We start from the raw sequence: 19,326 nt of genomic DNA, 5'->3' as shown, positions 1-19,326 counted from the left end.
GGGCGCTGAGTAATGCTCGGCGCAGCGCGATCCCAGGCAGAGCCGCCGCCGCCGCCGCTCCGCGCCCAGCGCTCCCGGGGCGCTCCGGCCGCGACCCTGCCCGCTCCGCCGGCGGCCCGGCGACACCGGCGGCGGAGGGCGGCGGGGGGGCCGCGGCTCCCCATGTGCCTGCGGGCCCCGCGGGAGCCGCAGCGCCGCTCGCCCGGCGAGCCCTGCCCACGCCCGCCGCGGCCCCGGAGCCCGGGGCGCCCTGGGGAGCGGCGGGGGAGCGCGCCCCGCGGGCCGAGGGCCCCCCCGGCCCCCCGGCGAGTCCCGCCATGGGGGGCTGAGCCGGGGGGCTGAGCGCGGCGGGGCGGCGGCGGACAGGGCGGGGGGCGCGCAGCCCTCGCCGGGCTCGGCGGGCGCCGGGGCGGCGGGAGGCGGGGGGGGCATCCGGGAGGATGGCAGAGCCGCCCCGGCGAGCCGAGCCCCGGCGCGCAGGGAGCCAGTGAGAGGGAGGAGAGGGGAAAACACAAACAAGCAAACAACCCACAACAAACAAAGCGGGCAGAGAGCAGCGCCGAGCCCCGCCGCCCCTGCCCAAAGGCGCCCGCCCGCCCGCAGCCCGCACAGCCGCTGCCCCAGCGAAGATGCGCCCGGCCCTGGCCCACGGACTCTGCTCGCTGCTGCTCAGCCTCTGGGTACCCAGGTAGGAGCTGCCGCCCCCTCGCCTCCCCTCTGCCCGCCCCAGCCCCGCCGCCGCTGCCGCCGAGCGCCCCAGCCCCGCGGAGAGGGCGCCGGGAAGCCGCCGCGCCCAGCCCCGCGCTGGGTCGGGCTGCCAGGGGGGCTCCCGGGGAGTCCCACCGCCCCGGCCCGGCCCCGCGCGGCTGCAGCCCCTCACTCAGGGCGCTGTCAGGGCCGCTGCCGCCCCTCCGCCTTCCCTGCATCCTGGCGGAGCGCCGGCGGGATGCGCGGCTCCCCCCGCTCCGGGAGGCTGTCCCCGTTCCTCCCCGGCCGGAGCCGCCCCAGCGCCCGCCCTGCCTGCCTCAGTTTCCCCGCTCTCCCTGGGCGGAGGACGGGCTTCGCTGCCGGGGGCCCCCGCGGAGGCCGGGGGGATGCCGGCGGGGATGCCACCGTCGTGGGGGACCGTGCCACGGGATGAGTGTCTTTGGGCTCCGCACCCCAGGGGCGCGCACCGGGGCAGAGGATTCACCTGCGTCCCCTCCCCAGCTCCACCGATCCGAAAGGCGAGTGGGGTAAGAGGGGGCCGCCTGCCTTCCAGAAAACGGCCCCCCCCAACACTCACCGCCCCTGTCCGTCTCCATCTCCCCCGGGTAGCTGGCAGCTCCCCTCCGCCTGCTCCCAAACTTGTGCGCTGCAGGCAGCCAGGGGTTAACCCTGGTGCTGGTGTGAGTGAGGAGGGGGGGGTGTCCCCCGCCCTTCCCCCTCCCTCTAGCCCCTTTAAATATAATTTGTTAACGTTGGGACTTGTATTAATTAAAGCAGCAGCCGCTGCAGCCTGTGACCTGGGGGCTTGTCACCGTGAAATCAAGTTTAAATCCAGATTTCAAGGGGGAAGAGAGCTGGGGGGAGCACTGTGTCCTCCTCGGGAGGCTGACAGTGACAGCTCCTTGCCGGTCCCCGGCCCCCCTGAGCCCTGGGTGGAGCGAGAGGCAGAAGGATCTGCCCTCTACTCTCCAGGGCCTTAGAAAAGAGCCCCTGCCTCAGTTTCCCTGCTGCGCAGTGGAGAGAACGGGCATAACATCCCCCACCCCACCCCGGGATGCCCTGGGAGAAGGTGGCAGGCGCTATGGCTGGCGCAGGACAGGCAGAGGACAAGGTCCTTGCGGCGCTTGGGGCAGGAACTGCTGGGCTTGGGGGGGGTGGTAGCTGCGGACCTGCTTTGCATCTCCTGTCAGCCAGGGCTTGCTTCCACAGCGTGAATGAGTGCAGGAGCCGGGCAGAGGATTTCCCCTCCGTGTAGGCGCTTTGGAGGGATGCATCCCCCTCCACTCCCCTTCTCTCCGCTCCCTCTCAACTTGCCTCTCCTTTTTGGAATCACTGTGGATTTGCACTGGGGCAGACCCACATATCACCCACGGAAGCAGTGGGATGCGTCTAAATGCTCTTGGGAAGCTGGAGAAAGCAGCAGCCTGACCCTGACAGTTCCCCTTCCCCCTGAGCAAGCTGTAATTCAGCAGAGACCCTGGGGCTGAGCCCTTCTTCCAGAGCTGGGCAAGCGCTGAGCTGGGGAATTCGGTCCCTGATCCCTGAGAGCTGCTTCTGTCCATTTAACTGCACCAGGCTCATATGATTTGGGGGAGCAGAGGGGGAGTAACCCTTCTCCCCAAGACCTGGCTGCTCCATAAGGCAACTGCTGTCCTTCCTCCAGCATCCTCCTCCAAGTCTCGTTTCTATAGTCAAGATTCAAAGGGCTCCAAGCTCCTTGCCCTTCCCAGGGACTCAGCTCTTGGCCATCCCTGGAAAAAGGGAGCCCTGCCTGGAGAGAGCTCTCAGCAGGGACTGAGCTGTCCACAGCAAGGAATGGGGTGGTGCTGAGCTCCTGGTGGACTCTGCTGCAAGCTGCAGGATGCTCCTGGGCATCCCACTGCCTACTGCCCGCTTTGCAGGTCCTCTGCTTGAGCACTGTGGATCCCAGGGTCCTTCAAGCCATTCCCTGGAGCTAGGAAAACACTTTCTCCTTTTCCATCTCCTTCTCTGCATCCATCTGTCCTGTGTACCACTGTCTTAGCTCCAGGCACCTCTCTCTGGACATGCCTTGTCCATTTCCCCACACTCCTACCTCTCTGTTTCCCCAGGCAGCATGTCTTCTTACATAAGTACTTGCACTCCTGCCATGGACCATGTGCTTCCCCTTGCACCCATCCATCTGTGCTTCTGGCCTCTGTGCTCCTGTGGTGACAGGCATCAGGTTCAGTGGGGCTGGGATATGATGGTGGATTTGAGATTGTTGCTGGGAGCTTGAGGGTGATTGGCTAGGTGCTTGGCTCAAAATTTCCCAGCCAAGCTGGCAGGAAAAGGCTGGTCCCTCTAGTTACTTCACTTGTGAGGACCAGCAGTGCCAGGAGGACACAGGAGATGCAGGGAGGGATCAGCCAGCAACAGGGATGGAGTCAGACCTGAGATGAGTCTCCTGCTCTGGGGTCTCTGGATTCTCCCAGGGGGAAACCCACACTCTCTGGGGAAGGCGAGCCAGGACAGTCTGTGCCCGAGAGCCTGTGCTGTGCGGCCGGGGCAGAAGAGCCCTGGAGGAGCGTGTGGAGGGTGTGCAGCCCTGGAGATGCTGGGCTGCTGCTGGACACAGGCTGCTGGGGTGTCTGGGCTGTGCCAGCATGGCTGGAGAGGACTGCAGCCCAGCACTGTTGGGGCAACTCTGCCTGGCTGAGCTTGCTGTTGTGGACAGAGGGGTAGGGGGGAGAGGGGCAGTTCTGGCCCTGGGACCCCCCAGCCCTTGCAGCTGACCCTTTCCAGTGCCCCTTGTCTTTTCTCATCCTTTCCAATCCCAGCCTGCCCTGGTGTGTCACACTTCCAGGCAGTGGTCACGGTGTGGGGAGAGGAGCATCTCCCCTCCCAGTATGTTCTCAAAGGTAAACGAGTGGTCAGCATATTGCTTGCTCCGAGCTCATGGGTTTCCTTTTCCCTCCCAGCTCCTGCTCCAATGAGATCCTGGGTCTGAAGCTGCCATCAGAGCCAGTGCTCAATGCCAACACGGTGTGCCTGACTCTGCCGGGGCTGACGCGGCGGCAGCTGGAGGTATGCGTGCGCCACCCCGACGTCACCGCCTCGGCCATCCAGGGCATTCAGATTGCCATCCACGAGTGCCAGCACCAGTTCCGGGACCAGCGCTGGAACTGCTCCAGCCTTGAGACCAAGAACAAGATCCCCTATGAGAGCATCATCTTCAGCAGAGGTGAGGGCTGGATGGCCTCTTTCCTCTTCCTCTCCCCCTGCCCAGTCGCTGCTCTCAGCATCTGTCATGGGCTCCCCACGGACCCCTGCACAGCTCTTGGTGCAGGGGACCAGGCCTGCTCTTCTGTGTCCTCATAGATGAAGACAGACAGAGCCTGAGAAACTTCAGGGTCTGCCAGACTGAGCAGCACTGCGCTCTGTGGATGCTGAGCTCTTCTTCATGCACTGTTGCACCTATGCTGGCCCTTGTCCTGAGCTGCTCCTCCCTGCCCAGCCCCAGCTGCTCCCAAGGCTCCTTCCAGGCCCCACCGCTTGCGTCTTCCCCCCATGCAGTGTGGGCTGGTGTTTGGAGCGGTGCCATGGGTGTGCAGCACAGTTGATGGGTCTGAAGGTAGATGCTGTGCTCTGGGATTTGGTTTGGTGGATGCAGTGAGCATCTTGGCTCATTCCTGCTCTGGAATGGTGTTTCAGTGCATCATGGTGAGCAGAAAAGCCCCTAGCTAATGGGATGTAGTTCTGTGAGCCCATCACTCTGGCGTCGTGCCTTTGCGTTGCCTCCCCAGTGCAGAAAGCTGAGGGCTCTCTGTTTCGTGGGATCCTGGAGCATGGTGGCAAGGGGGAGACAGGGAGTCCTGGGAGCTCACCTGCACGTGGAGCCCCCACTGGCACTGTTGGAAGAGCTCTCCCAGCCCTCCATGGTCTGCCAAGCCCTGGTGCCAGGGTCTCCTCGTCTCCCTCGCAGGCATGGCCAGCTCTGCATCTATCAGAGCCTCTCCAGTTGATACTCTTTCCCTCAGGAGCAGACTCTGGGGGTGCAGAGGGACTGCCCTGCACAGTGCAGACCAGAGTTGTGACCTGACGGGGCTTCTATAGGACTTCAATGTATCTTCTCACCTAAATACCCTTCTTGAAGCCTGGGCCTGGCACACACCGAAGGTCCTGTTGCCCCAGGCTGTGGGCAGGAGAGAACTGTGTGGTGCCAGTGGCAGGCAGTCAGGATGCTGAGGACAGGCAAGGTGCCCAGCAAACACATCGCTCCTCCAGCTCCTGAGGAAGGAGGAAAGCTACCAAAGATGCTGCTCACCTACCCCCTTTGGGAGCCTCCTAGCCTGGTGCCCAGCAGAGAGATGCCTCTGTCTCTCCTTCTCCAAACATCCTTCCACACCCCGTAACATCTCTCCCTGGGACTGCGAGGAGAGTCTCACAGAGGAGAGGTTGACAGTTTGAGGCTTACATGCCTTTGAGAGGATGTGGTGGCAGGAGCACCCAGGCAGCTGTAGCAGGTGGGGAGATGGCTGGAGAGGGGATCACAGAAGCATTTCAGTGCTAGGAGGTCCCTCATGTCCCAGGCAGACGGGCAAGACCTTGCTGGAGGGGATCTACCTTGGAGCACGTGTGGCATCAGGGCTGCGATCCTGCTGTGGAGCAGCCGCTGGTGCCTGGAGAAGGGCAGCGTCTCTTCCCTCTGTGAGCAGAGCAGTGCCCAGGTTAGGGCCTGGCAGGGAGGGTGGGGACCATCAGCCCTGATAAGCATCGAGGTATTTCCAGGTCCTCTGAGGAATGCAGTTCACTTCTAGTCTCCTAGGGCGGCGGGAGACTGGCTCAAGTTGCTCACACACCCAGGCAAGCTTCCCTTCTTTGGGTCCCACAAGGCTGGCTGAGAAGCTCCAGCAGCAGAGGGCATTGACCTTCTGCATTCCTCCCTCAGCCCATCACATTTGGTGGTGGCCAGTGACTTGCAGCTCAGGTGCCACTGCAGCCTCTCCCACTGTCAGGGCCATGACCGATGGGTACAGACTCCCGCAGCACCTGGGCTCTTGCCCCAGCCCTGAGCTCTTTGTTATAGCTCAGCCCAGGCTCCCAGCACCAGTGGGATCCCATCCCCTGGGATGGAGATCAAGCGCTGAGGAAGGATGGAGGTAGGGCTGGTGCAGCAGAGCAGATGGGCACCTCACAGCACTCCTCTTTGGGCAACAGAGAGTGCAGGATGAGCCTCAAGCACCCAGGCCATCCCGTGTGGTGGCTCAGAGCCCTTCTGGCGTGGGCCAAGCCTTGGGGCTGGTGCCCTGGCCTGCCTCCAGCCCACTTGTGTCCCTCAGTAATGGAGCTGGAGCTCTGTGCTCCACCTTGCAGCTGTTACGGACGCAGCCATCAGAGCAGGGATGCTGGGTGCATCGCCCAAGCCCAGCGCTAGAGGAGAGGGGAGCGGTGGAAGAGAAGCGAGGGGTGCAGGCTCCATGCCGCAGGCATTAATGCATCTCAGCCCCGGGGACCAGGTCTCTGCTCTGTGCCCTGCCCCATCCTTGCTGTGCCTGGGAAGGCAACGTACTCGTAGGATCGTTGTTTGTAACCCGAAGTGACAGACCCCTTTAATCTTTCATTCCTTTTCCCACTTCTTCTGCCATCAGTTCAGCCGTGCGTGAATCTCACTTTAAATTATTTGTAGCTGGCTTCTCCCTCCTGTTCTCCCCGCTCCGCTCCCCATCTCTGCCCCATCCTCCTGCATCTTCCGCGTCTTCCCCAGCGTGGATGCAAGCCACCCGGGGTGCAGCCCTGGTCCTTGCTGGCCACCCAGCATCCAGATGCTTGATGGAGCTGGAGGGCTTACATCCAGGGGACAGGGCTGGGGACAAGTGGCAAACAAGTGCCTGTATCCCCATCCTGCTGATCTCATCCCAGAAGTTTGAGTGCGAGTCCTGGGAAGCCTGGAAGGAGCAGGGAGGCTTCAAATTGGGCCAGGCTGGCAATCTGGCAGAGCTTCTGGGCAGCATAGCTGGGGACAGGGATCTTGGCAGGATCCTGGGCAGAGCACGGACCTGCTGGATGAGGCAGGGAGATGCAGCCAGCCCTGGGGTGCAGGGCACAGCAGCTGCGGGGCACAACAACAGGTTAATGGAGGGTGAGCAGAGGGGGTGCCCAGGGATTTACCATCCCTTCTCTCACAGAGCCTTTTTTTTTTCCAACACCCTCATGGGCTGTGGGGTTTTCCGGTTTTGTCTTTTTGGTGCTGCACCCTTGGGGTGTCCCTTGTACCCCTCACTGAGCCTTCAGTGCCATCTGCATCCCCCGTCCTCCTTGGCCCATGTCCCCTCCATGTGCATCCAGGCTCAGCGTTGCTGTCGCGAATCATCCTCCTGTCCTCCCTACCTGCCTACATCCTTGCCACCCTCCTGCCCATTCCCTGGCACTGTCACCCCTGCCAGCATCCTCCAGTCCTGTCCCTGGTCCCACTCCTCTCTGCTCTCCCTCCCTCTCTCTCCAAATGCCAGCAGAGACCAGACACTTCCCCTCCTGGCCCCAGCGGCATATGTAGGAGGATGGAGCAGTGAGGTGGAGGCAGGTGGCTGCATCTGCACCAGCATCTGAGATAGGTCCCCTGCCCCTGCTCCAAGAGTGAGCAGCACGATTGTGTCCATGTCACTGGAGAGGGTAGTCGGTCGCCCCCAGTATGTTGTCCTCCTGTAGCATCGTCGGGATGCTGGTCACCATGTGGTTTGGCCGGGCTGAACCATGCCTGAATGCCTGCCAAAAAAAAAGCTGTGGATGGTGGTGGGTCACCCTGAGCCTTTGTCATTGTGTGGCACTCATGCACCCATGGATGGGTGCGATGCCAGCAGGGCTGGAACAGTCCGGCTGCCAGACAGGGTTTCCCTGAGGTGTGCTGAGGGATCTCTCTTCCCTGAGCATTCCCCTTCGCTCATCTCATCCCATCTATATGGAGATCTGACAGAAATTGGACCCCTCCTCTAAGAAGTTGGTGGGGCTGCTTGTCCTTGAAGGCTCCTGCGGGTGTGTGGCTGGAGGGGGCATGGCTCCAGAGTGCAGCATCCTGCTGTTCTTCGCGCAGCCTTTGGAGGGATGGGTGATGCTTGCATGCCCCATGCCATTCTTAGAAGGCTCCCTGGTGCCAAGGGGTCCATGTGGCCACAGCTAAGCCTTGATTTCGTACAGCAGGGAGGGGGGAACTCCCTGCAACGCTGGAAATGCCAGGTGCTGGGGCCCAGCCAGCTGCGAGCCTGAGCTTGGTGAGGCTTTACCGTGCAGGGGAGGCAGGTGCTCTTATGGCTCTCCAGGGAGATGCTGCCAACCTCAGGACCCCAGCGCCTGGTTCTACAGAGCCCCAGCCAAGCTCTGGTGCCCGCAGACCGCCGCCCCTGGCCTTGCGCAGCTGCAGCTGGGCTTCTGGTAGGATTTTTGGTACCTCTAGGCAAGCTGAGAGCATTGCCCATCCATCCCCAAAGTGCATGTGGGTGCTTCAGATGCTCAGCTGCGTCCCTATGGATGCCCCATCCCCTGGACCTTCCTCCAACTGACGGTCACAAGCGAGACCCTGGGCACAGGGCAGCGTCCCTGGAGGTGAGGGGCTGAGCCTGGCTCCCTGCAGCCCGCAGAGTGGCGAGGGCTGCCGGCTCGGAGTGCCATGGGCAGACGGGGAGCGAGGGCTGCGGGCTGTCCCCGGCACGCTCAAGGAGGTGCAGAGAGGCAAGTTGGGATCTGCAGGGAGGCGTTTAGAGCCTGGCGCCGGGCCAGACCCTGGCAGGTTCACCTGCAGTTTAATTAGGGAGAGGGGAGGGGAGGGGAGGGAGTGGAGCTGGGGAAGAGGCGGCGTGTCGGGACTGGCCGTCTCCGCGGGCCTCGCGGGAGGTGGCAGGAGAAGTTCTCCTCCGCCTCGCCAGCCAGTGGGGCTGGGGCAACGTGCTGCTGGCATTATGGGGGGTGCTGCCCATGGAAGGGGCAGCTGAGCATCCCTGGGTACCCCGTGGTGTGCCTGGCCCAGGCTGTCCCACCTGCTCCCTCAATCCTACCCAGGTGTCGTGGTGACAGGTGCTAGGAGGGTATCACTGCCTGGGTGCGATGGTGAGTGTGGGAGGAAGGCCATGAGTCCAGCTGTCTCTGCCCCAGCAGACCATGGAGCACACAGCCATGCCTGAGCCAGGTCTGTTGTCTTGGTCCTGCATTCACATGAGAGATGGAGAAACTGCAGCATCCGTGGCAGAGTGAGTGTTGGCTGGGGCTTGGGGTCCTGCTGAACGGCCCCTCATCTCCTGGGGGCACCAGGACAGGGAAAATTTTGCCCTGCTGAGAAAGCTGCTTTGGGATCTGACCTGGGGCTGAGATTTCAGATCCATCCTCTTTGTCCAACACAGCCCTTTAAGTAGCAGGCTGGTTGCCGGTGGTAGTGTTGGGGTGGTGTCCTCCATTGCCTCTTCCCTGCAGGATGCAATACTTCCCCTCACACCTCCCACGGCTACAACCTCTTCTGCGATCTCTGGAGAGATCTGGTGACTCAAACATCACCACTGAGCTCTTAGGTGGCTGGGGCAGCTGAAGAGCCTCCCTCCGAAGGGTGCAGGGCCAGCTGCCGCACGCCGCGCTCGGCTGCGGTTCCTGGAAGCTCCCACCCTCGCCGAGCCCACAAGGCCAGTGGTTGTCGCCTGCAGCCATGTTGCTCGCTGCTTTGCTGCAATCCTTTTGGTTCTGGTGTGGCCACGGTAGAGCAAGGAATGTAAACTGAACCTCCAAGCAGAACCATGCAGGCATGGCTGCTGCAGCCCCGGTGATGCCCTGGCTCCCTCCTCCCTGTTGGTCACAGCTCCCCATGGCAGCAGGCAAGGGAAGGAAGGGAGAAGGCAGGAAGGAGTGGTCGGGCCAGGGAAGGCAATACTGAGCAGGGAAATGACCACGGTGAGATGGGCACAAGACTCCCAGAGTGCTGGGATGTCCCAACCTGAGGACCAGGCAGTCTCCTGTTCGCAGCCTGGGGGATGGCAGCACCAGGGACAAGGACCTGTGCCTCAGCCATCAGCTTGCATGGCTGGAGAGCAGCAGAGGAAGGAGGGGGAATGGTGCTTGACCCCAGGGATTTCCCAGCCATGGAGGGCACCAAACGAACCTGGCCTCTTTACTTGTAAGGAAACAGGCTTGCTAGACCGACTGGGTGGGGTAGAGCTTCTGTCTGGGCTGCAGAAGGGATTTTAAGGAGATGCCACATGGGAAATTATTCGTTAGACTGGAGAAATGCGTGAGAAGGAGGCTAACGGAAAGGCAGGGCCAAGGGGAAAGTGTCGTGCCAGGTGGAAGGTTTGTTGCCGCTGTCCCTGGGCACCGGCTGCGTGAGGAGCTGGGGACACCGAGCAGGATGTCAGCGACAGGTCCCTGCTCTTGAACTGTGCCTGGGTTTGGCTAGTGAAGGGCTGGAGCTGGCCCAGGTTGTAGGGAAGGAGAACTGATATAGGAAGGATTGGAGGATCCTGGAGACCTTCCCAGGCTGCTTCTCCATCCTGCATCACTCACCTGGAGACTGAAGTTCCCCGCGTTCGGGCTGTCCCGCTCCAGCAGCGATGTGGGTGTGTTGCAGGCGCTGCCTGCCAGAGCTCTCCCTGGGGAGGCTGTGCGGCGTACGCACCAGCAGCCCCATTACCTGCCCGCTGAAAAATGTTGTTCAACTTGTGGATGGAAAGAGGCAGGCTGAGAGCAAGCTTGTCCCACACCGAGGGGAAGCTGGGAGAGGCTCCCGCTGGCTTTTAAGCAGTGCCTCGTTAATTTTTTAAATGCACCGGTGTCAAATTAACACACAAAAGAGCAGCCTGACTTTAAATGCAGGTTTCCGAGCTGCGTTTCATTTCCCTTTAATAAGATCATAGTGTTTGCTTGGCAGGCGGCAGCGAACCACGGAGGAGACGTGCGTGATGGGGAGCATCGCCAAGGACAGGCAACGGTGGCGGGGAGCACTTGTGCTCTCACCTCTCATGACTCCGCGATGCAGGCAGGCAGCTGGCAGATCCCCTGCCCAGAATCTGTGCTTTGGGGTGCTTGCCCAAGCTCCCTGTTTCATGGCATGAATCTGCTGGAGAAAACACCCAAAAGCTCTCGTCTGCTCAGCTGTAGCAAAGCTGGGGCTGATCAAGCTGCTCTTGTCCAATGGAGGGAGAGAGCCAGGTGAACTCCAGCTATTTATTTATTCACGTGTGAAGCCACGGCACAAAATCTGGCTTGTTCTCTTTCTCCTCCTTGTGCTGGGGCCAGTCACTGTGCACTGAAGTGAAGGGCGTTGCCGGGACCCCAAAAGAAAAAGATTAATTTGTGTTTAAAAGAAAAGAGAAGTTTCCAGGTAGGGGAGGCTCGTCCCTGCCTGGCTGCATGGGCAGCAAAGCCAAGCAGCCCTCGGGCAGCCCCTGCTGCCACCGAACCCGTCCCCATCCCCATCCACCCCATCCCCAGCTAATGGCACTTGCGGACATCCTCACTCCCTGGCGTTTAACGACAACCAGCTGCCGGTCCTGGCAGCGCGTGGTGCGGTCGCGGCGTGCTCTGACTAACTAGGGGTGCTCGATTTTTCCAGCACCATATTGCATTTAGAGGAGGTTTTAGGGCCTTGTGGGATCTGTCGGGGCTTGGGGAGGGAGGGGGTACGGGCAGATGGATGAGGCTGGACAGGCAGTGCTGCCTGCTCCTGTTATTGCCTGGTCCTGCACCCTGTGGGTAAGCAGGAACGGGCTGTTCTGCAGCAGAAATATTACTCAGCCAGCGTTATATTTAATATCTTGGGAAACTCTGAGCGGAGTGAGGAGGAGATACTGCCTTTCCCATTATTCCCGTAACACTGGTGCCTGAGTTATGGCCATGGTGGCACCTCCTGGGGCGATGCAAGAGCAGGGTGATGGTGGGAGCTGGGGTCCTGGCCAGGGCAGGGCTGGGCTTCAGGGCAGCAACGTGCCCTGAGAGGGACGGGGCTGGAGGGCACCCGGTGGGGATTTGCTCATGGTGCATCGGGACAAGGCAAGGCACAAGCCGAACCTCGGGCTCCCTGCACCCTGGCGTGGTGCTGGGCTCCTCCAGCCCCCCGTGAGGGTCGCGGCGCCCAGCCTGAGCCCTGCTTTCTCCTTCCTCACAGGCTTTCGGGAGAGCGCCTTCGCCTACGCCATTGCGGCCGCTGGCGTGGTGCACGCCGTCTCCAACGCCTGCGCTCTTGGCAAGCTGCAGGCCTGCGGCTGCGACCAGAAGCGCCGGGGCGATGAGGAGGCTTTTCGGCGCAAGCTGCACCGTCTCCAGCTGGAGGCCATGAACCGCGGCAAAGGCATGGTGCATGGGGTGCACATGGAGCACATGCCGGCCGAGACCCCTGGCCTCCAGGACTCCTGGGAATGGGGAGGCTGCAGCCCCGACGTGGACTATGGGGAAAAGTTTTCCAAGGATTTCCTCGATTCCCGGGAAACCTACAGGGACATCCACTCCCGCATGAGGCTGCACAACAACCGCGTGGGCCGGCAGGTGAGCAGGGTGATGGTGATGGGGACAGGGTCCCCGGGACACGTGCAGGAGGGCTGAAAGGGACTCGTGCTGGCTGCGGTGGGGCACGTGCGAGGCTGGGGTTGCCCCAAGGCACTCCCTCTCTCCAGTTTTGCCTGGATTGCGGGCAGTGGTGCAGCCCTGCTGCTGAGCATTTCTGCTGGGGTGGGCACCTCCAAGCACTGCTGCTGTCTCTGTGCCGAGGGACACTTCCCCAGACCACTGTCACCTGTCTGTGCTGGAACGGTGCTGGTGGCATGGCAATGAGTCCAGCTCCTGGCGCTCAGGGACTGGGAGAACTGGGGTCGGGCAGCTGCAGTGCAAGGGAGCTGTGGTCAGGCAGGAGAAAGCCACTGGCACGCTGTGAGAAGGCAGGTGCTGCTATGCGCGGTCCCAGCGAGGGGACACGGCACAGGCTCTGCGGCACCCAGCCATGGCTCTGCCTCCAGAGAGGGAGCTGGTGCTGGAGGAGACAGATGTGAGCGGGACAGAGCCAAGCAGTGGGTGCCTGTGCCAGCTGGGAAGCGCAGCATCCCTTCCGGAGCAGGGGCGACAGCCCGTAGCCTTGTCCCCTGGCTCTGAGGAGGTGCTGGAGCCTGCCTGGGCGAGCAGGACAGCCCACCCTCCATTCTCACGGTGTCAGGTCTCATTAAAGGTGCTAATTAGTAGCTGGCTCTGTCTGGAAGCTGATGTTTAAAAGCAGCCTGGCACTGGAGACAAGAAGCATGCAGCCAGGAGGGGCTGGGAGGGTGGCTGTGTTTCCCAGACTGGCTTTGTTCCCAGCAGGTGGCAGGGAGACCTCATCCCATGGATCCAGCGGGACATTTGTCCCCAAGACCCCAACCACATGCTGCCAGGGCCACGCAGAGGGGTGTGTAGTGGCTGAAGGAATAAGTAATTAAAGACCAGAATTCCACAGGGAGTGTTTCCCTGGGATGGCTCAGTCGTTTATATGTGCCTCTTTGAGCATGTTTAAAGGCAGCTGTGAGATGGGGATGCTGCAGAGCAGGACCTTGATGTGTGCCCTTCCCTGGTGCTGGAGCTGAGCTCTACCACCCCGAAGAGCCATGCCAGTTTGGCCAAGCAGGAAGTGCCTGGGGAAAGCCAGAGCTTTTTGCTTGTTTGGCTTTGTTTGCTTGTGCATGGTGAAGCCTCGCTCAGCGTTAGGCAGCTGAATCCTCCGCAGGCTGCTCTGCCCCAAGCCAGGCAAGACCCCCTGTCCCTATTCTGGCTGCAAGGCTCATCCTGGCTCCCCTCCAGCTCTGCATGCCCCATGCCATGGGGTCTCCTGGCAGTGTTCAGAAATTTGAGGTCTGCATTGCCCATTTCCCATGGGAAGCCCCACACCCCCCTGCAGAAGGAGGGGAAGGTGAGAGAGGAATATTTGCGTGGGGGAGATGTCACCACGCAGTGCCTGTGGGATCCAGCAGCAGCAGAAATGCCTGCGGTCTGCTTGTCTCCAAGGAGAGGCAGGCACAGGACTGGCAGTATCAGCTCTTGGTGGCTTCTGAGACAAGAGCTGGTCTGATGGAAGAGGTGTGGGTGCTGGGAGTGGAGGCAGAGGAGGACCAAAGGGATAAAGGAGGACATGGTACCACTGCAGATGAGACAATGGCTGAACAGGCTGCCCAGCTCAGGGACCATGTTGAGACGAGGATGTGAGCCCATGTGCAGGTTGGGTTGCGATGGTCGTGGTTGCCATACGTTGGAGCAATGAGGTGATGCTGTGCCTGGTCTGTGCCTGTTGGTGCCATGCTTATTGCTGGGGCTGGAACACATCTCCTGGGGATGGGTTCTCCAGCTCACCATGGGTCCCACACCCACCCAAGCCCTCCTCACTCCTAGGACCATCTTTCTGCTGTAATAAGGAGCAATCTGCTGGGATTTCACAGGGAAGGAGTGGCCATGCAGGATGCAGCAGCTCTGTGGTCTTCCTCTTCAACTCCCAAGGCTTGTACCTCTTGAGCAGAGGGGTGATGTGGACACGTGCGCCACGTGCCATGCCCTGCCATGTGCTGTCCATCTCCGTGCACTGAGCAGCTGTGGCATCCAGGGCTCTCCAGCATCTCACTGATGCTGAACATCCTCTCTGCTGTCCCTGTGTGTCCCAAGGGTGCTCTGTGCATGGGTAAGCCTGACTCCCAGCTTAGACCCTGCAATGCCGGGAGGAGGTGACAATCACCCCAATGGCCACATCCAGGGGCTATAGGAGGTGGGTTTCTGTAGTGTAGTGGTTATCACATTCGCCTGACACGCGGAAGGTCCCTGGTTCGAAACCAGGCAGAAACATATCACTTTTTTCACTTTTGTATCCAGCTGTGAAGCCAGGGAGGGGATTGCAGCTGCAGAGGATGTACAGCATCTTCTGGCCATGGCAGTGGTCACCTTGGTCTTGAGTTGGAATAGGAACCCCCCAGGCAACCACGGTTGCCCTGGGGGCTTCCTATTCCAACTCAAGACTGAGGTGGGTGTCCTGCATTCCAGGGAAGGAGCAAGTTCTCCAGCAAGGAGCAGCAGTAGCTTGCAAAAGGCTTTGCAGGTCCTCCTAACCCTGCCAGATCAGAGAGCAAGAGAGGATGAAAGGCAGCCAGGAACTACCCATTACCCTGACAACAAAGACCTACGATAAAGCTCTTCTGAGCGTGTCTGGGAGGAGCTGGGAATGTGCAAAAGAAAGCATCAGCGAGTTCAGGCATGTGCCGAACGCGGGTGTCTCTGAGACGGTGGAAGGACGTGTCCATGTTAGGGATGCGTGGAGGAGATCTGATGCCAAAAGCATGGGGCCGAGGCTCAGATGGATCCTTCTCGGGTCTCCCAGCCCTGGCAGGGTCCTTTCCTCCCCTGCGGGGCCATGCACGAGGGAGAACAAGACATCCCTGGGCAGGGATGGATGGGTGCTGCAGTGCTGGGGCTTGGGATGCTCAGTGGTGATAGCTTGGGTGATGGAGATGGCACACACACACACAGTCTTCTTCAGCCCTTGCTGCGACCAGCTGTAGCCCCAAATGAGCCCCTGTCCAGCTGTCACACCACTGTCCTCTCCATCCTGGTGGTGACCATCCCAGACACAGCCCTATATGCAGAATTTCCCTAGTCCAGCCAAGGAAGCAGGGAGGCGATGTGGGAAAGGATGAGGTCCTGGTGCCAGCCTGTTCCCATGGATGGTGGCAAGGACAGTGGCGAGCAGCCGGTGTTCCTGGCTGGCACACCCAGGGCACGGCGGAGAGGCTAGGCAGCTCATTACCTGCGAGGGAGGCTGTTCCCGGCAGGAGACAGGACTCTCAGCAGGATGAAAGCCAAACTCCAGCCCAGCCCAGGCCTCTCCACAGTGTGCCCCGAGCTCCAGGCATGTTTCCTTGGCCTGCCTTCATTACCATAACTGCTTAGCAACGAGGAGATTTACTCAAAAACAAGAAAACAAGGAGTAAAAACTACCCCCCCTACCAAAACAAGGCATTCGTGTCCCCTCCAGGGAGGGGACAGGAACAGGAAATGTGTGTCAGGCATGAAGCTGGGTGACCAGGCAGGGTTGGCATCATGGGATGGGACTTTGTGCATGGCCATGTGTCCCCCGGGCTCCTCCCGAACTCCATAGCATGGTGCTGGGTGGGGGATCAGCCTGCAATAGGCTTTGCAAGCCCCAGCCCGGCTCACATGCTGGCCCTCGTGGGGGGTGGACATGTGGCACCAGCCTCGCTGTGGCCTCCCAAAACTCGTGAGCATCTCTGATCCCTGCTTGAAATTTGGGTGACGGCAGGAAGGAGCACCTCAGCCCCCCCAGTGCTGCACCCAGGGCTCCTGCAGGAAACCAGGTGAGAGCTGAAAGTGGAGCTGCTCCCAGGACTCCCAGAGCTGGGGCTTTATGGGAGGAAAGCTCTGAGGAGGGAAACGCATCCCTCCTGCGTGCTCTGCTCAAAGTGCTCCTGGCCAGCGAGGTGTGTATGGGACCCTTGTGCTGGGGGGGTCTCGGTAGTGCTGCAATGATGCAGCCACACTAGCTTTAACTGGGGTCTGTGGTTGAGTTGATGCTGCTGGAGCCAAGCAGCAGTGGAAGGTGAGATCCAGGCTCCTTGTCCTCCCTGGGGCTGGGTGGCTCACCCTCTCCTTCAAGCACTGGTCCCTTGCTGGAGTATAAAAGCCATTCGGTCCTGCCAGGATGGGAAGGGACAGGATGTGGGACATGGGTGACAGCAGGCACAGCGACAGGGTGCAGCCTTGTTGGCTTTAGAGCTCCAGGGTTCTGATGGCTGCTTGTGCTGGCCCATGGTGTTCCCACAACGCTGACCCGCATAGAGAGCCATGACGGCTTCTCTGGTCCCCAAAAGCATCTCATCCATGCTAACCCCTCTGCCCTCCCCTCCCCACCCAGGTGGTGATGGACAACATGAGGAGGAAGTGCAAATGCCACGGCACCTCAGGGAGCTGCCAGCTGAAGACGTGCTGGCAGGTGACGCCCGAGTTTCGCCTGGTGGGGTCCCTGCTCAAGGACCGCTTCTACGGAGCCACCCTCATCCGACCCCACAACCGCAACGCCGGGCAGCTGGAGCCGGGCCACGCTCGGCATCGCCGCCGTGCTGGCATCAGTGAGCTGGTTTATTTTGAGAAGTCACCCGACTTCTGCGAGCGGGAACCGGCCCTGGACTCCTTGGGCACCCAAGGGCGCCTGTGCAACAAGACCAGCCCGGGCATGGACAACTGCGAGAGCCTGTGCTGCGGCCGCGGGCACAACATCCTGCGGCAGACGCGCAGCGAGCGCTGCAACTGCAAGTTCCACTGGTGCTGCTTTGTGGCCTGCGAGGAGTGTCGCATCACTGAGTGGGTCAGCGTCTGCAAGTAGCCGGGCAGTGATGGGTGCCCACCCCAGGGTCCCAGGGACAAGCGCGCCTGCCTGCGGCGGGGGGAGGGAGACGGGGATCGGCGCTGGGGTGGGGAGACGGAGCTGCGGTACCCGCTTCCCTCTGCTCCAAGCGGAGCGGGAGAGGAGATGCTCAGCACCCTCCAAAATCAGCACTTTGTTGTCACCGGGGGAGGGCAGGGCTGTCCGCTGCCTGCTGCCCACCCAGCCCCACGCGAGAGCACCAAGGCTCCCAGCCCCGGGGAGTGCACGGCCACGCTGTACAGGACTGCCGACACCAGCACCGCTCGGGGGGGCGGAGGGTGGGCACGGGGGTGGGGGAGCACCCACTGACATCCAGCGGGATGGGGCAGGGTGGGCTGGGGGACAGCAGGGCATGGGGAGCCCAGGGTGGGAGGGAGGGAGGGACACACGCACTGGCACCGTGCACAGGTTCCTCCGGCCACATATGAGGCTGTGCTCTGAGTGGGATGGGGATGGAGAGAGGGCACAGCTCCCCGGGCTGGGGCTCGCCTCTGCCAGGGCAGAGCTCGGGCCAGCTTGGGCTGTAGCATCGTGGCTGGAGGGGAGGTGCCTGGGGCTGTGTGTGCCTGTGTTATTGTATGGTAAGTTATTTTTTGATTGTGAATAAAAGTGGATTGGAGACAGCACGGGGTGTTTTGGGGTGCAGCACCCTGCTCTTCCTGCTGCCTGGGGCTCTCCGCTCCTGCAGGGTGCCGGAAAGATGGAGGGAGAACCCTCCGTACTGCCTACCCACTTGTGCGAAACTTTCTCCCCAGTGCTCTACTGCCATCCCATAATAACAGCCCTGGGCACTGTTTTGCAGACTGGCAGGAGGTGGGGACCCCCTGCGGGCACCCCAAAACCCTTGCAAGGTGGCTGCTGGGAGGCTCCCGCTCAGCTGGACGCACGCTGGACCCCATCCATCCCACGGGAATCCTGGGTGTTGGCCCCATGCCCATGGCCGTGCTGGGGCTGGGGGCTGTGCCGCTGCGCCCCACGCTGCTGGGGAGGGATGGTGGGGCTGGGGAGAGGGGATGGCGGGGAGGACGGGCCAGGCGATGAGGGTCTGCAAATGGCACCTGGCTGCGGCGGCGAGGAGGGCACCCATCAGGCTGCAGCAGCTGGCGGGGGGGGGGGGGGGGGGGGGGGGGGGCGGTGGGGGAGGGCAGGCAGTGAATCATGCTGCTGGTATCTCCCGGCTGATAACTTCCCTGCTCCTCCCACGGCTGCGTGTCCCTTGGGGCTACGCAAAAAAAAAAAAAAAAAAAAAAGAATTAAAAAAAAATCCAACAAAACCAAATCGAGAAGAAAAATATCAGGCTGGAAGGAAGCGAGCGCCCCGGGTCTCGCGGGGAGCGGCCTGTGTCCTCGTTTCATAACGCTCCCGCAGGCAGTGGTGAGCTGGGACGGATGCTCTGCCCTTCGGCACCCGCGGGTGAGACAGCTGACTTCGCCCCTCCAGAAGGGACCATCTGGATGGGGGTCCTTGCCCCTGGAGCCAGCTGTGTTTTAGGGGCTGAGGAGAAGAGGAGGATGCTGGGGGTGCTAGAGGGAAGCATGAGAGCTCCTGTGACCTTGCGGCACCTGCGTGGCTCGGTTGCCAGTGCGGCAGAGACAGCAGGACACACGGCCACCGCAGTGGCTCCTGGCAGCAAGGAACTGGGGCCGGTGACCTCTTAGGGACGGGATCTCTGCGTGGGGCTCAGGGTACCCATGACAGCACTGGTGTTCCCGTGGGGTGAGTTTGCTCTCACAGGGCATGCTCCAGCAGTTCGTTTTCCCTCCTGAGGTCCTGCTTTTCCATCTCCGATATCCATCTCCAACATTAGGACCCTCTTTCCAAATCCCCAACCCTTTGCCTTTCGCCCTTTGCGCCAAGCACTAGTCAGACCCCCCGATGTGCCTTGGCCACACCGTCTCCCCACTCCCTCCCAGGGTGGCCAAACCCCTGTGTCCCCAGGGCTGTGCTGCCCAGGGCAGTGGGGCTCTGCGCATCACATCCATCATGCTTTGGCACTTTGTAGGTGACATCAGCTTCCCACCTCCCAGGGGCTGCTTTGCAGGCATCTGTGATCTCGGGGCTGCCTGGGGTGATGACAGACTCGCCACTGAGCCCTCCCCACACTGCACTGGCCCCTTCATTCCCCTGCTTGCTAATCCCAGGCCACCTGTGCTGCAGCAGCACCTGGATCCGAGCCCACAGCTCCCCTGGCCAGGCAGAGCTGGGGAAGGGACCGGAGTGGGGACAAGGTGTGTTTGATGATGCAGAG

At 61.4% G+C, this 19,326-nt stretch overlaps 1 protein-coding gene and 1 non-coding gene across 2 annotated transcripts; both read left to right on the top strand.

Moving 5' to 3' along the window:
* The first annotated feature begins 629 nt into the window (after positions 1-629).
* On the top strand, positions 630-17,035 carry WNT10A (Wnt family member 10A). Its single transcript, XM_086615411.1, has 4 exons — positions 630-688; positions 3,648-3,910; positions 11,804-12,180; positions 16,568-17,035. Exons 1-4 carry the CDS (start codon positions 630-632, stop codon positions 17,033-17,035), a joined length of 1,167 nt encoding a protein of 388 aa, XP_086471537.1.
* TRNAV-GAC (transfer RNA valine (anticodon GAC)) lies at positions 14,415-14,487 on the top strand. Its single transcript has one exon. It is a non-coding gene; the product is annotated as a tRNA-Val (tRNA).
* Positions 17,036-19,326: the final 2,291 nt, after the last annotated feature.

This window comes from Tauraco erythrolophus, chromosome 8 (assembly GCF_009769465.1).
Source record: "Tauraco erythrolophus isolate bTauEry1 chromosome 8, bTauEry1.pri, whole genome shotgun sequence".
In the NCBI taxonomy this organism is placed as follows: Eukaryota; Metazoa; Chordata; class Aves; order Musophagiformes; family Musophagidae; genus Tauraco; species Tauraco erythrolophus.
This window is presented reverse-complemented; position numbering and strand designations above follow the sequence as displayed.